The 17901-nt window shown below is 31.9% G+C and overlaps 1 protein-coding gene across 21 annotated transcripts in view; it reads left to right on the forward strand.

Moving 5' to 3' along the window:
- Positions 1-15975: 15975 nt before the first annotated feature.
- The window catches only part of LOC18427145 (ARM repeat superfamily protein), a 38783-nt gene continuing 36857 nt past the window's right edge, over positions 15976-17901 (forward strand). For 7 of the 21 annotated variants that reach the window (XR_016049164.1, XR_016049121.1, XR_016049157.1 and 4 more), the window contains exons 1-3: positions 16022-16381; positions 16510-16792; positions 17574-17741. Coding sequence is in view for 16 of the 21 variants with exons in the window: in XM_088857995.1 (XP_088714121.1) it covers positions 16619-16792; positions 17574-17741 (342 nt within the window). In the remaining 5 variants the exon portion in view is untranslated. Of the gene's footprint in view, positions 16382-16509; positions 16793-17573; positions 17742-17901 lie in introns of all 21 variants that reach the window. The other 14 variants (XR_016049149.1, XM_020662810.2, XM_006836200.4 and 11 more) reach the window with 6 other exon arrangements.

Genomic DNA, 17901 nt, shown 5'->3' on the forward strand with positions numbered 1-17901 from the left:
TTTCATATTCATACAATTTTTATAAAAAAAACTAAAAATAAAATACTTTGAGACGTCGGATCTAAGATCAAATGGTGAGTGGCTTTCTTGATCAAAATTGGACGGCTGAATGGTAAGGGAAGCATAGATCTTCTATGCTGTAGGGGAAATATAGAAACATTTTCCTTGTTCCAATCTAAGATTCTAAAAGGAAAAAATTCATACAAGGTGCCAATTTATGCCATAAAAGTAATGCGCATTTAAAAAATCCAGCAAAAAAGATTGTTCCAGAGAACCTTCTAATTGATCATATTAACCTCGTAGTATGGATTCAAGAAAAACAAAAAAAATCGAATCCTAGAAATCGTTCATCTTGTAACACATTATTTGAAACATCTATTTTCAAAATTTCAAGTATTTATAGATCTGCACCATTTTTAAAACTTACATTTCACAATTAGAGGTTGAAATAGATTTTAAAGGCCCTGAGAGAAGCAAGGGAGGATCTCTGAGTTTTTACCTTTTTTTTTTTTTTTTTAGTTTTTGCCAATTGTTAATGGTTATGTATGAGGACTGAGTCATTTCTTGTATAGCTCTGACTTGAGTTAAAATAGCGTTAAAAAAGGGCCTTATATTCTTCTTAAACTTCTCTTTTAACCATTGACAAGTAGTAAAAAGTTTTAATAGAAAATCCATAGCAGAAGACCTCAAAGACTGTCGTAGTCACCGGAATACTTTCCGGCCACAGTCCGGCAATCCCTTCATTTTTCGGCATCATATCAGGTTAATATAGCTTCTTATTGGATTGTTGGTGGTTAAAGAGGGTGACTCAATTGAAGCACTAGATCAATTTAAAGGTCTCTCATACAAGACCCCATTACCGGATGCCTTATTCAGGGTCTTTTACTCATCTTTAATGGTTCAATACTGTCTCAACAAAAAATGCAGCTTAAACTCGGACTCTACTCGAAACACGAGTTCTTATGTCCAAATCGCCCACGTTAAAAACGCTTAAAAATCAAAATTTTTTAAAATTCTATAATTTAGAATTGTGTTTTAATAAAATTTTTATGTTTTTATGATATTTTGGGAATTTTTTTATTATATAATCTAATTATTGAAAAATATGAAATATTTCAAGATATGAATCAATTTTTTCAATAATCCATATATTTAAGTATTTTTCTATATTTTATGGACTTTTAAGGATTTCTATTATCTATCTTTTTTTTACTATTGTTGTTCAATTTTTACTTTTTTATTTTCTTAGCATGTTGCAGGCTTGCACATGACTTGGATGAGTCTACTCGAACTCGATCATGTAACTTTGCTTTGGCGGGCTGAGATCGAGGCCCGAATCGAGTTTCATAGTATTGAGGGAAACTACCATAAAATAAAACAAATATCAATAAAATCAGTCCTTTCCCACACTCTCACATCAAGGTCATTGTCTTCAACCACTTGTTTTATGAGGGTAAGTTAAAGCATATCATAACCTTTGGAAAAGGGACAATTCATAGTGTCCGAGGCATCCATAAATAACCCATCTTGAAATTTAAATTCCACCTGAACCCATGTTTCTCGATAAAGGTTTTTATACTTCCCATCCTGCCGTTCAATTTAGATAAAGTGAGTTTGATCTAGATCTGACACTTCAAAGTATTTTTATTTTTAGTTTTTTTACAAATTATATGAATATGACATTTGGTACATGTCATCATCGTAATGGGGTGCACCTAAAAAATATTAAAAATAATTTTTTGATAAAATATAATGACCAAAATACCTTTTGAAACATTAAAAAGTATTGTGGTTATTTTATTTTATTGAGAATAATTTTTTTTATATTTTTTTATGGGTGCAAGTTTAAGAGAGGAGTGGAAACCTAAATTATGGTATCAAAATATTTTATAAAAAAAAAATAGTGTATTGTGATTGGGCCCATCTTAGCCGTCTATTCAAAATGGACGGGTTAGATAGGGAGAAGTTTATAAATTTAATGTAGTAGAGGAAGCATCGAAAGTTTGCCCATATTTCGCTCTCTAGTGGATTGTAGTTTTCTTTGATTATGCCAAATTATAAATAAGTCCATGCTCTCCCTCGGGTAAAATCCTATTTAGGAGTATCTTTAGGCCTTCAAATTTCGGGCTTCGGGCCTCAAAAAAGGCAAAAGAAACATACCCACTTTATATGGACTTGAAAACTAAAAAAGGTTAAGATTGAACACTTCCATCTTATTTTTAGACCATCGGATCTAAGTGGTCATGAACTCAAAATCCACCTTTATTTTGTCAAAATACATATGAGACATCAACTATTTAACACATTACCCATATTTTTTATTTAGTTTCAAAATATTCCATCAAAATATACATGACCCTGAGTTGGAATAGTTGAACAGGGTGAACTGCTAAATTATTAAAGTTAGTTCACAAAACTCCAATTAGAAAAAGATCATTCTAAGTAAACATTTCGCACAAGGTAGTAAGTGTACAGTTGCTCCTGTGGAAATATGCTGCACATGCTCTAGAGTTATTGTGCAATGAATTGTTACTTTTTCTCCAAAAAAGTGCTTTTCCTGGTCTCTTGCATGGTAGCTTTCGGCCCCATAATGAATGTTTTATAGGGAAGTTACTTGTTTTATTCTTGATTTATCTGAAGATAATTTTTTATTTTACAATTATGTCATTTCACTTTGAACCTGGTTTCTATGCGTCCAGGCGCCTCTTAAAAATCAATATTATAGCCTCTTAAAAATCTATTTTTGAGATGGATTTTTGGACTTAATTTTTAAGGATGTAATCTTTAACATGGAAATCATGAATATAAAAAAAGAAATAAATTTTGAAAATTAAAAATAATAATTCTTATTAAGAAAACATTTGGACAGTTAGTTTCAATTGTTTTTAGATGGACCACCTATTAAGATGGATGCTTTATACCTCTCGACCGCATACGTAGAAATGCGGTCTAGTCCGTATGAAACAATTTTTCTTTCATTTTTACAATCTTTGAGAATATGAAATGTATTTGAATTTTATTATTTTCATAAATTAGATAAAAGTAATTTGGTACTTTTATTTATCCTAAATTTTTAATATTTTTTTATAGATGTTTGATAAGAAATATAGACATATTAAATATTGTGCTCAGTCTAATTAGGGTTAGCAATGGACCCGAACCCGAGGGGTAGATCCGATTCGGGTCTGGGTATGGGTCCAAAAATTAGACCCAGCGGGTCGGGTCCGGGTTGAGGTATGTTTGGGTCTGATAATATTTTTTAGGTCCCAAAATATAAAATATATTTAATTGTAATTAAATATATAGATATTTTAATTTTTGGGTTGGGTCCAATCAGATCTCAGTTCCATACTATTTTTTGGGTCAAGTTCGGTGAATTTAGGTTTGGGTCCATATCATTTTTTCGGTTTGCTTTCTAAAATAGATTTGCATTAATGAGAGCATATAAGAGATGAAGAGTTTGCTTTCCAAAACGGATTTGTGTTAGTGAGAGCATAGAAGAGATAAAGATAGAGAACTGGGTTTGAGGCGTGGTGGTTGGGGGGTTGATGCCCCAACATAATGTTCTCTGTCTATTCCTAGCGTTAACATATCAGAAATAAAATAAAAATAAATAAAATAAAAAATTAAAGATGAAATTGTCTTTCTTTCCTACCCTTAACATGTTCTAGATAAAACAGATAAAGATCAAATACGTTATATTAAAAGTTTCATTCGAATAAATTAGAAGTTATCCTACCCTAAGGGCGTGTTTGTTTTTCTGAAATATATATTATGGAAAGTTGAATGTTTTGTTTTAGAAAGTTTAATTAAGTTATGGGTATTGTGTTTGATTACGTGCTGGAATGTTAAAAAAATTATGGGTATTGTGTTTGATAACATATATACATTATATTATATATAACATAATATAATCTATAGTATAATGTATTTTATATATTATATATAATATATAAAATACATTATATTATATATTATATAAGAGTGATCCTATGAGACCCTCCCACACCCATGTATGTAAGATCCAAAAGGATCACCATTAAATTTGGCACAGATCTCTAGAAAAGTGAAGTCTCACACTCATGTGATAACTTTTTTAGAGATCTGGGCCAAATTTAATGGTGATCCTTTTTTGTCCTACACATATAGGTGTGGGAGGGTCTCATAGGATCATTACTCATTATCCTATAGGAACCTCTCCAACCCATGTGTGTAAGACCCCAAAGGATTACCATTAAATTTGGCACGGATCTATACAAAAATCAAGTCCCACACCCATGTGATAACTATTTGAGAGATCTATGCCAACTTTAATGTTGATCCTTTGAGGTCCTACACACATGGGTGGGGCAGGGTCCTATAGGATAATTACTCTAATGTAAATATTATATATGATATAAATATATATAATATAATATATTTATATATTTTATATAATATATAATCAATATATACTATATAATATAAATTATATTAATATAATATATATATATATATCATATGTAATATTATAATATTATATTATAGGCATTATGAATAGTGATCAACAAAAATATTATGAAAGATTAAGTTCCTAACCCCCAAAGAACTTAATCTTTCAACTTTTAACAAAGGATTGAGAACTTTGTTGAAAGATTACTTTCTGAACTTTTTGATAGAATCCATGCGTTAAATGCAAAACGTTTTGAAATTCAGAAAGATTTCTTTCTGAAAGAATACTTTCTGAAAAAACAAACATGCTCTCTACAAGGTCTCTTAGAAGTCATAATAGCTACCCTACCCAAAACCCTCTCTTGTGAGGTTCCCATTCTAGATGAATGTCATGTAACCAAACCTTTATGGTGGCTTATTAATTTTGTAGAAAGAGTAGATGATAGATAACATAGATAGACTGTATGTCTTTTGTAATTTCACCGACTCAGAGTTCATATCACCATATTTTTAAGACCGTGTTTATTTTCTAGAAGACGCGGTTTTGCAAATCGTGTCTTCCATTGAAGTGGATACTGCAAGTTCTATGGTCAATGAAACTTGTGGTATCTACTTGTTAATGTTAAGATGAACGTGAGTGGATACCGGAGTATCCACTTTTAGCATCGCACTTCAAGTTCTCAAATAGGGAAGTGCTAAAATATTGGAAGAAGTGATTCCAAAACCACATCTTCTAGATCAAACATTTCGTACTAGTTTTAGGACCCGGAACATATCCCAAACTACTGCAATCTATGTTGGGCTAAGATCCATAAATTTAAAGCTCCAAAACACTTGCAAATGAAATGATATTTGAAGAATTGAAATATGAGGAATCCAAAAAAGATTACAACATTTTTTGGGCTCACAATTCAATCTTTTTTTTTTTCTTTAAATATCACAAGGCATATCCAAAATAGACTTTGAAATGATGGACTCAATGCACCATGAGATACGTCGTTAATTTTCCTTAGTTGCTCTGTTTTTAATAAGAGCAGAGTTAATTTTTCCAAGTTGTTTTGATTAAATCTTTAATCAAATAACAAACAATACATCTTTGCTAAAGGAAAAGGAATTCTGCGTGTTTCTTAGGGGAAAGATTTTTATTATGCCACTATGAATAGGGAATTAATATATGCCACTCTCTTCCATCCGTCCAATCTCATGGATGACCGATATACCTTCAACTATAATGTATCTAAGTATTTTATTTTAAGTGAATCCCTGACAGTTTGATCTGATCTAATGTATCTAAGTATTTTATTTTAATTTTTCTATGAATCATATGAATATAATATTTGGTTCACACCATCATTCAATGGGGCACACCTAAAACATTATTTTAAAAATATTTACAAAAAATAGAATGACCAAACTGCATCTGAAACTTTCATGGGTATTTTGGTAATTTCATTTTAGCGATAATATTTTTTATATGTGATACTCTCTGTAAAAGGTTTGGATGCCCCAAATTTGGTGTCAATCGGATTTGTACAAAAAAAATTCAAAATAAAATAATGTTTAGGTGTGATATTATGATTAGGGTCATCTCAGTCATCCATTCAAATCATAAAGTTGGGAGAGGTATTCAAGGTTGTGGTTTGTATATGGCGTCTACCTTAAACAACAAGAAAATGAATTGTGAGTATTTCTTAGAGGACATTGTTTATCTATGTTGTCTGCCTTAAAAACAACCAAAGTAAAACACACCTTCAAACTATGTCAAAAAATGCGAAGCAGGTGTCGGAAACCTTACAATAGCTAGGAAAATTGACTTCCACTCTCAATTATAATATGATTTGGTTTTGGTGAGTCTGTGACTCACCTACACCTATTTTTGTGAGTCCCCTTATGCATCAAATGTCCATTTCTAAAATAGACTTTAAAAAATAATGGCTCCACTAAAAGACCAAATGAGTGGTTAAAAAATAAATAAAAAATAGAAGACATCATTTTTATTTTTGAGAAAAGAGGAAAAACCATATTCATAATCAACATCATGATTGAGAATAGAAAACTCTATAATTTGGATCCATGTTCAATCTTTTAGGTGAATTTTGGAGGAAAGCATAAATTTTGGTTCGTTAGTCAGCTGACTCACCAAATACTTTTCTATTATAAAATTTGAAGTTCCAAAACAATGCAGCATACCAATAAAAGTTTTAAAACATCTAAAACAAATACTGTAGATAATGTGTTCCCATTATTTTTAAAATTTCTTCCTTTTATGGATAATTTATAATTCACAAACCTTCAAAATACATGGGTTGATATTAGAAGAAGTTGTAACTATATTGTATACTAAGGTACTATGTAATTTTGGGAAAAGTTAATATAAGGTTGCAACGTTAAAATGTAGAATCACATATGCACCTCAAAAATCTATCGAAAATATTGTTTTAATATTGAAAAATCCCTCTAATCAATCATCTAGGCATCGAGATCTATGAATATGAAAAAATAAAGTTTTTGAGTATCTGAAATAGTGAATCGTGCAACACATTATCTAGACCGTCTATTTTCAATATTTTTATATATTTATAGATCTACTTGGTTTTAACCATTTTTGGAATTTAAATTTTTTTAATTAGGTATGAAAATAGATTTTAAGATAATACTAAGATTTTTTTACAACAAAATTACATGTTATGATAAAATTTAAGGTGCGCCTTAATTGGATTGTTTAAGGTTGCAACCTTATAGAAACCACACCCATTTATTTTTGGCACAAGGTCACAATCAGTTTTTTTTTTATTTGTAATCTGGACACCAATAATGAGCCACAAAGTTCTAGAAAAAAAATTGTACGGAGGAGTACATAAATCAACAATATACCCTTAGCCATTTGATTTCACATTTTATGGCTAGGAGTGCCTGTGACCTTTCTATATAAGAAGTCAATAGTTTCATCTTATACTTTTTCCAAAAGTTTATTTTGTTTTTTGACAATGGTATTGTAATAGTAAGGGAAATTATCACTAATATACCTATATTTTAATAAAATTTAAAAAAAAAAAAAAAAAGCCTCAAGTTTCCAAAACCTCGGCTACACCATTTTTCTCAATTTTCGGCTTTTTTTGGACAAAAATACCATTCACGGTAGTCTTTCTATCATAATACATTTTGACTTTTACGGTAATTAAAATACCGTTACAAAACGAGATTCTATTCTGGTATTTTAAATACCGTAATAATATAAAGTTACATTACAATACTTCGAGTACCGTAATAGATAATCTTTTATTTACGGTATTAAGATTACCGCAATGACTTGAAGGCTTATTACTGCAATCAAAATGCCGTAATTGTTTCGCATCTTATAACCTAAATGAAAAGCTCCATTCTTTCATTATGGTTTTGATTATGCCGTGAAACCCTAAACCAAATGCCCCATTACCGTTTTTTTATGCCATGAAACCTTGAATCGAAGCATCCTACCATTATAGAGCTCAATTTCTCACAGGTCTCTCTCCCTCATCAGATATTTGAGGTAAGAATATTTGTGTAGATTTATTTATTGATTCCATGTTTTGAGCTTACCATGTGATGATGGATTGTATTGTTTCTATATTGTAATTGTTCTTTGAAGTTGTTCTGCATTGTGTATTTTTTTGTTGTTATACATTGGATATATATATACGAAATATGAAATATTGTTAAAGCACCATGAAATACTGAAATATGAAAGGGCGTTATTCATGATTCCTTCATAGAATTAAAATTTGTGAAATAATGTTTATTGCTCATTGTTTTGGTCTACAATTAGATGTTTAGTTTTGGGTTTCAATTGTTTCATCGTCATCAACATCATCATAGCTCTGTCCCAATTTTTGGAGGTAGGCTATACAAATTTTGTCCACCATTCGACTCTATTGATATTCATATTTTTGTTCACAAATTTTTTGAGGTTTGGCAATATCTTCAATCAGACATACTATTTTTCCTCTCACTATTGATATTCATATTTTTGTTGGCCTTCCCTTTGCCTTTTAGATCCTTCCAATAGAATCAAATCACTGATCCTAATTGGTGGTATTTTAAGTGAGTGCCACACAAAGTTAGACTACCTATGATTTTATCGCCTATTGGAGCTACCCCTATGTCTAAGAAGATGGATTCGTTTCGAATACTCTTCTTTTTTTGTTTTGCCACTTGTCCTTCTCAACATTCTCATTTCAATTACTCTCATTTTATATATAATGTCGTTTCTTGACTTTCCAACATTCTCTTTACAAATAACATTGAATATTTTATGTATTAGGTCGTGATTGAGCCTTTGCATATACATGTACCCCATTTAATATTTTCCATGAGGTGTCACTAATAGTAATAATGCTTACTATTTGGCTTTTTTATTTATGATAGTTTTTTTAACAATGATCATGGCAGAAGATGCACCATTCCCTAGAGGTCCCGAGATTCCTACATTGCTTACTAAACATAGAGAACATATATCACAGAAGATCTGGGTATGAGTTGTATGTACAAGTATTTAAAATTATATTATTTGTCTATCATATTAGTTAATCAATTTATTTATTTTAGTATCTGAAATCACAAATTCTATTTCAGAATCGGGAAAATATTCTCATGATTTATGAGAAGCCCAATGTAAATTCTTCATGCCCGTTAATAAACAACGATCAAATTGATTTGGTGAGGAGATCAAAATTGCATCCTCTGCCCATAGTACCGATGACTCACCATGATCGCGGCATATTATCTACTATTATCAAGAGGTGGTGCGTAGAGACAAACACCGGGCATTTCAATGTAGACATCGGAGAGATGATGCATACTCTTCAAGATGCATGGAAAATTCTTCGATTAAAGGTGACTGCTATAGCTGTAACTTTGAGGATAGTGAAGAACTACGAGGATTATATAGTACGCATGATAGGACAACTGTCACCTACTTGTAGTCATTCCATTTATTCGGCTGACATGATTGAGGAACACGTTTAAGCGCCTACTACATAACTATAACATCACCACTCTTTTACGATATACCCGTGCCTACCTCTTATATCTAGTCGACTGCACAATATTTGCGGATTCCACAGATGGATCAGTTCCTACAATCTATATACAACTTTTTGAGGATATGAACGTAGCTAGCCAATATGCATGGGGTGCAGCTGCCTTAGCTTTTTTGTTTTGAGCTTTGCCAAAGGTTGTTCGTGTTGATCATCAACACCTAAGTGGATCATCCATTCTTTTGTAGGTAATGCTAGTTTATTAATGTTTTGATACTTTTATAAAGTTCAATAGATATTCGTTGTTGTGAGTCTTATTTTTTTATACATGTATTTTAGTGTTAGGCATACGAGCATTTCAAATTGTTGCGCCCAATTCCCAAATAAATAAGGGCAGGGCAACCTAAATCCTTCAGGTGGGCCCCTCCTAGAGTATGGGATAACGCTCACAACTTCAGTCTCATGGTGCGATAGGAGATTCATAACACGCGTATGAATGATGTTAGTATAATATACTTATAATTTATTTTATTTATTTATAATTTAGTTAATTTTAGGTGCATGCTATTTAATTTAAAAATTATCTTATTATTGTCATAGGTCATATGGACCTCATACATGATTATCCTAACATAGGACATGAAACTACCCCGTCAGACTGCATTGTGTCGGACGTACCTCATATATAGACACATTTGTGAGGGGTACATGCTAGATCGTGTGCTCCTGCAATTTGGACTTCACTAAGGGATACCGGCAGACCCTTACAGTGGGAGAGGATGGAGAGAAGGAAGAAGATGACTGACAAGTTGGGAGATGAGCTTCGAGCGAAAATTGATATGTGAACGAATATGTTAGATTATATTTGTCAAGTAAATGAAGATATGTTTAATGGGAAGCCGACACAAGAATACATAGAGTGGTACAAACTAAGGACAAGGCCCTTAATCCATAATCCATTTAGGAAACGTTCATTTAAATACGCACCTCGAGATTATACTGATGAAGATAGAATGATAATCATTTATTTCCATATTTCATGTGATTTGATGCAATTTAGAAGCCTCAATAATCTAATTTCATATTTCATATAACTTGATGTAGCCTAGGGACATCAGTCATGCAACTGAACTTGTAAGTGAAGGTTACAGTTCAATAAATTGTGAAGCATTAGAAGTGCTTAAAATTTATAACTCAAAAGTTGAAGGGGAAGAAGCATCTAAAAAATTGGAGTTGGCTGATGAGATGGATGACAACGTGACAATAGGGCTTTCTTCTCGACCAGATGAAGGGCCAAGTAATACACAACCATCCCCACACCAGTTCAATCAAAGGATCCTAGATGACGGTTACATCATCGTGTTGCAAGACCAGAGGAGAGCAGCTCACAGCAGGAGAGCAACTCAAATGTAGAGTTGTAGTTCCCATAGTGGGGTGAGAAATTGCTAGTACGACGAAAGTGTTCATGATCATATATTTATTTGTTACAAATAGGTCAATATTACCTAAACTATATAAAAAGGTCATTAGTGCCTATGCTGTTTTTTGTGATATATATGATATTAGGCCATTAGTGCCTATACTGTTTTTTTGTGATATGTATGATATTAGGCAATTAGTGCCATTAGATCATTAATGCCTATATTTTTTTATGAAAAGATGATATATAAATATCTTTTGGTGCATGACTAGATGCATGAGTGAAAAGTTATCAATATTCTTTCTACATGATTAGGATATGCTTATGTACATGTTTAGGATATGCTAATGTACATGAATCCTGGTACTAATAAACAATTCATTCACCATATTATTCCAATATGTATGGTCCACATAAAGAAAGGCATTGTAAAAATCATCAATACCGATTGGTCAGCAAAAAGTTTAAAATAAAATATGAAGCATTACGGTCTTTTTACAACAGTAATATTCTAAGAGGGCTTTACGGTAATGAGATTACCGTAATAAGTATTACAATACTTTGATTACCATAACTTTTGAGCATTACAGTCTGTGTGGATTACCGTAATTATCTAGTAGACGTTTAAGCATTACGGACTTTGGATTACCGTAATGCTCTCAGAGTGCACTACGGTAATGAGATTACCGTAATAAATATTATGGTAATTACGGTACTTTGATTACCATAAAGATGTTTTAGAGCATTATAGTAATGCTCTAGAACATCTTTTGATTACCATAATGCTCTAGAACATATTTGCGGTAATCAAGTACCATAATTACCATAATACTTAATACGGTAATCTCATTACCATACTACACTCTAAGAGCATTATGGTAATCCAAAGACCATAATGCTCAAAAGTCCACTAAACTTTTAAGCATTACGGTCTTTACAATAATTCTCTGCTTTTATGATAATAAAATTATTGTGATACATATTATGGTAAATTTGTTACCATAAATACTCTTTCTGTCATTACGGTACTTAAAGGACCGTAATGCTCGAGACCAAATTATTTTATTTAAATTCTTAAATGCTTCAAACCAAATTTTACCGTAATGCTGTAATGGGTCATTATGGTAATTCGTCATTATGGTTATTAAATTACCGTAATGCTCTTAAAGTCTATAAAATTACCGTTGAAAAAATTCCCATAAAATTATCGTAAAAGTTGGATATTAAGATGGTGAAAATTATACCGTAAAAAATTCAATAAGGTATTTTATTAATTAAACCAGGAAGTCATATCAGTAGGCATTGGCCTTTTTACGAATTCATAAACAAAATGTCATATAAAAAAAAGATCAACTGGCACTAATGGCCTATTTACATCATTTTATATACTTGATTTAAATGTCTTCTGGTTATGGCCCACAACCCCACATCAGTTACACTTAAGAGGCCTAATCTCTTTGTACTTTGTTTGTCTGCGTCGTTTATTTGGCCAACTCGCGATTCGCCTTGCAGATGGCGGCATTACTATCGTATAGACAATATATTACAATTCTAGTACATCACGCATTGGGTTGAAGAGAAGGGAATATGCTCTACAATACATTTGAACTGTGTAATAAACGTTATAAAACTCTGTAACATCTTCATGCCTATGATCAATAGCGACGATGGCATGACTACACAACAACCCACTAACCTGCCACACCTGACAATTGCATGTATGAGTCGCAAGATTAACAACATATTTCTTATCTGTATTGATCTCATACATACCATCATGTGTCCCTGTGACTGTATGAAGGAATCTAGACTTATCTCTCCTCAAATCTATTACCTTTTGGGCCTTCGGTGTAAGCACACCGCTCCATTCTAGGTACGTAACCATCTTTTTTGAAAATTCTCCCATGCTCTTAGGTATTCAAGGAGTTTAATAAGGGGCTTCTTCCAATCTTATAATATCCATCGGTTAAATGATTCAGAGATGTTCGATATAAGATCATTGTATCTACATCCCTGAAAATATGAGTTTGCCAAATATTTGAGATGCTGTAACATGATCTAGTCATAGGTCTTACATTTGCACTCATAATCTTTGCCATGTACTCATTGAAGTCTGATATAGACAATGCACGTGCAGCTTTCTAATAAAGCTTTGTGAGCATCGACTTTCTATAGGCATTTTTGAAGTTATCGGTAAGGTGATTCATACAATAACCTTGATTACTTATTAGAAATACTTTTTCAATTGCGGTTTGTAACCATTTCTGACGATATGAGACAATAGTCAATGCTGGCAAATCAGGCCTCTCGTAAAATTGCTCATTCAGAAGCTCTAGAAACCAAGTCCAATTTGGTGTATTTTCACTCTCAACCACTGCATATGCTATAGAAAATATATTTTCATTCGCATCTACCCTGACTGCAGCCAATAATATCCATTTGTATATTCTCTTAAAAAATGTCATATCTAGTCCTATTAGTGGTTTACAACCAAACATAAAATCATATAAACATGGATGAATGATTCTCATTGCAAACTTCTTTCTTGACCAATCTTGATAGACTCTTATCGTGCATTGTTGGTGGTCAATATTCAGTGCAATAAAACATACCATTATCGGGCATTGTTGGTAGTCGATATCCATCATATTGACAATGTCGTCATCATCATTAATACGTATCATATTTCTGTTACTTGATAACCCTGGGTCAATATACTTAATAATCATGGTACTTGGGCATAATTTGATACTTTTGACAAGTGATCATTGACTTGTTCAAATGATGTGATTCCCTTAAAAAATGTAACGTTACGTCCCCACCGTCATAGAAAATACTTCCATCATTAGGATTCCTCTTGAAACACCACCAAAGTATAAAATGATTTTCACTCTATTCTCACCCATTATTGTTGTGTATAAGTTGAATCACTACATAGAAATTTCAGATGTAAACATATATAAAATACTTATAAGAAGTTCAAAATACTTACAAATAATGAGGAGGTTGCATGGGGGACATTAGATTGCATAATAGATGCCATAATATAAAAAAATTTACAATGGCCAACCCAACTACATCAAGTATTATAGAAAAACATTATTTTTATGGCCAACCATTACATAAATCTAAAACTTATTTATACAACAATATAAAACTTATTTATGCGGTATTTTAGTCAAATTACATCAAGTACTATAGAAAAACAACATAATGAGTTTTTTAGAAGCTAAAAAAAACATAATATTTTGATGACATACCTATAAATCAGTATTGGTGTGTATATTTGATGCTCTTAGAGACCTCGTTCAAATATTGATAAATAATAAATGATATGACAGTAAATAGACAAGAGAGATAGAAAATGGACGAGAGAGATAAAAAATGGACAAAAGTGCTAAACAAATTGTCAAAATAGGGTTTTATGAAAAAAATGGTAAAAAAAAAAAGCGATAAATAATTACGGTAATTTTATTACCGTATAATTTGTGGAAGAAATTACGGTACTTCGGGTACTGTAATATCATGTTAATACATTACGGTAGTTAAATTACCTTATAAAATATCCTAAGAATTACAATATATAAATGACCATATGGATTTTTCTACACATTATAGTATTTAAATTACCGTAATGTTATTTACGGTAAAAAGACTACTGTGAAGGCTATTTTCGTCCAAAAAAGCTGAAATTTGGGAAAAAAGAGTAGGCAAGGTTTTGGAAAGTTGAGGCTTTTTTTTTCCCGATTTTATTAAAATATAGGTATATTAGCGATAATTTCCTTAATAGTAAATGTGGTATGATACTAGTAAAGTCTTAGGATATCAATTTTCAGAAATACCATTGCACTTTGGTGAAATTTTCAATCATTGCTCAGATTGGAGGGATGTATTCTTCACCAATAAATCCATGTCAGATCCTTGAATTAATGATCTGGTTTAGTTTGAATCGGTGATCCGATTTTATTTATTTATTTTTAAAGTAGGGGTTTATAGGGTAAGGATTTAGAGAGACCTAAAAAAACGTTAGAAAAACATAAAAAAATAAAAGAAAAAGCATTATAAGGGGGACGTTTAGGGGGAATCAGGTTGGGACCTATACCATGCTAGAACTGGTTGAGTGTTAAATAATTTCCGTCTAAATTCGCAATCCGGATTGGAATTTTCTAGGTTTTAAAATACTAATTTCAATTATACTCTCATTTAGTAATCAAGTTACCCATAAAAAATAAAATTTTAATATAAGTAATAAATTATTGATAAATTCACCTTTCATATAATACTCGAACACTGGCGTTTGTATTTTGAAGGGTTATTTGACTTCAGACAAATCCTTCTCCATATTCATACCTATCGGCCTTTTCTCGAAACAATGTTTTTAATCAAAGAAAAATGTTTTGATAGGGTTGCGGCCCTATTAAAACAAGTAAAACCTCACCTCAAAACTCACCAAAATTTATAGTTTTAGTACTGGAAAAACCTTCAAACCCTTCATCTCAACTTAGACCATTATGGATGTGAAAAACAAATTATGATTTCAAGCCCTAAAAATAGTGTGTATTGTAATACATTATTGAGATTGTCCATTTCGCGCTAAAAATTAGCTTTTACGAATATATAAAATCTGTAAATTTCATAGTTGATGTTGAAAATTGATTTTAGATCCATCATAAAAAAATTTGATGCCCAAAGTGATTTTTAAACAAAAATATGAGATAAAGAAATAAGACTTTATTTTATGCGTGTGGTTTCTATAAGGTTGCAACCTTAAACAATCAATTAAAGTGTACCTTCAAGTTTTATCGTAATGTTGATGTAAAAAATTCTTAGGATTATTTGAAAATTAATTTTCATATTTAATTATAAAATTTTAAACTTTAAAAATGGTTAAAATCAAGTAGATCTATAAACATATAAAATTTTTTAAAAATAAATGGCCTAGATAAAAATTTTAAAAAATAAATGGTCTAGATAATGTGTTACAAGAAACTTTATTTTTTAGACCCAAAATTTTGTTTTCTTTTATTCGATCATGTCGATGTCGAGATCAAGATGAGCCATTAGAGGTTTTTCAACATTAAAACTACATTTTTGCTGATTCTACATTTTAACGTTGTAACGTTTTATAGACTCCTTTAGCACGAAATACGAAAGCAAGACCCCCTTTCGCACGTAATGGGAATGCAAGAACCCTTTCGCACGAAGACCAAAACTGTAGGCATAAATTTGTCTGTTTACTGCGCGCCAAAGCGATGCTAAAACTTTGGGTTCTCAAATCTCTTAATAAATAAATAAATTGCAGTGCACAATTTTGAGGAAAATTTGTTTATTTAATTGGGGATAAATTCAGTATTGAAGCTTAGATAGAATTCTGCAACTTCGGTTAGGGTTTAATTGGGGCGTAACCAGCTTCAAAGTTCAGGAGTTCAAACGAGGGTAAGTTTGATAAAAGCTCTGATCTGTGCAATTGCAACTTGACGTTTAATCCACAGCGAATTTGGCACGAAAAGCTCAGGTGAACATGTGGTTCTGAAATTTTAGGGTTCATCGTAGAGCAATTCTACTTTTTTTGTAAATTTCGGTTAGAAGTCATGAATTTTGACTTACAGAAAAGCACGAACGATATCTGCAATTATTGTGTAGGGGTTCACTTTTGAGTGAATTCAGATGGATCAAAGCTCATTTGAAGTTCTAAAACTGTTCATTAGGGTTTGATTTGGGGAAGGGTTCATTTGGAGTAGTTGCAGGAGAAATGGCGTCTCCGAGTGCTCCTACCGATGCTGCTAAGGAGAGGGAAGCAATGCTGGATCACATGTTGACTCGCCTTGCACTCACTGATGATTCAAAGCTTGAAACTGTTCTCTCAAAGCTGCTCCCTTACTGTATTTCCAGCCTATCACTGCCTCTCCCATCGATTCGACAGAAGGTATGAAACCATTGCTCTATAAATTTGTAAATTTGTGTTTTATTTATCTGTTTCTTTTTTTGTTTCTAGCATACAGTGAGATTGAATGACTATGAATTCCTAGAATTTGCAGGAAAACTCTTTTCTCTATTTGTCAGTAACAGCTTTCTGTAGAACTCACATTTCTTTGCATTGAGTTAGATTTTTCTTGTTCTGCTCTCTTTTGTGGTTTTAGTTTTTTATTTTTCCCATAAGATTGGAACTTTATCTGATACGCGTCTGTTGCAATTTACAAATCAAGGTGCTTGTATTCACATTTCGAATTGATGCGTGCATGAAGGTTGATTTACGTTTGATTTCATTCTTTAAACAATGATTGTGGACAAATTGTTATTTTAGCGATAGGCTAAGCAACTGTGCATTTTACATTGGGAAACCTTAAGCCTTTTGACAATGGTTTTTAGCCTCTCCTTAGTGAGACTTTAGAAGTCCTCTGCTCTTTTATTCATTATCTTTCATCATATATCACTATATGTCTTAACTCTCCATGGTTGGGTCTTTGGAGGGAGGGAAATAAAATACATTTTTGGGGTAAAAAATAGTTTTCCTTACTCAGTTTTCTAATTGAATATGGATCGATAATTCAATTTAGATGACTCTTGAGTTAAATTTATCAATTTCTGTGGATTTTTTCTTTTATTCATTTCATATTCGTTATGGTGATTATCCCATTGTTTTTCTTTTTCATTATTTTCTAGAGATCTCAATATTCACTAGTTGGTGTGTTTCTTGAACTTTTTAGGTGATGGAAATTCTGACTCATATAAATAAGCGAGTGAAACACCAACCATCAATTCGCTTGCCTTTGTTTGACCTATGGAAACTATGCGTGGGGGTTGACACTGGACCTTTTGTAAGAAACTTCTGTATTGTGTACATCGAGATGGGCTTTGATCGCTTGACTACTGAGGTTAGATTTTTTTTTTGGTTATGCCTTACTACCAAAACCCATTAAATTTGTTTGTATTTCGTTTTAGTATTCATGTTAGTGGTTTCAATCAAAGAAGAATGGTGCCTGAGGGAACATTACCATGGTAGCTGCTCATATATATGTCTCTATGTTTTACTCC

Source organism: Amborella trichopoda, chromosome 1 (assembly GCF_054954075.1).
Source record: "Amborella trichopoda isolate Santa Cruz 75 chromosome 1, AtrichopodaSantaCruz75HAP2 v2.0, whole genome shotgun sequence".
Taxonomy (NCBI): Eukaryota; Viridiplantae; Streptophyta; class Magnoliopsida; order Amborellales; family Amborellaceae; genus Amborella; species Amborella trichopoda.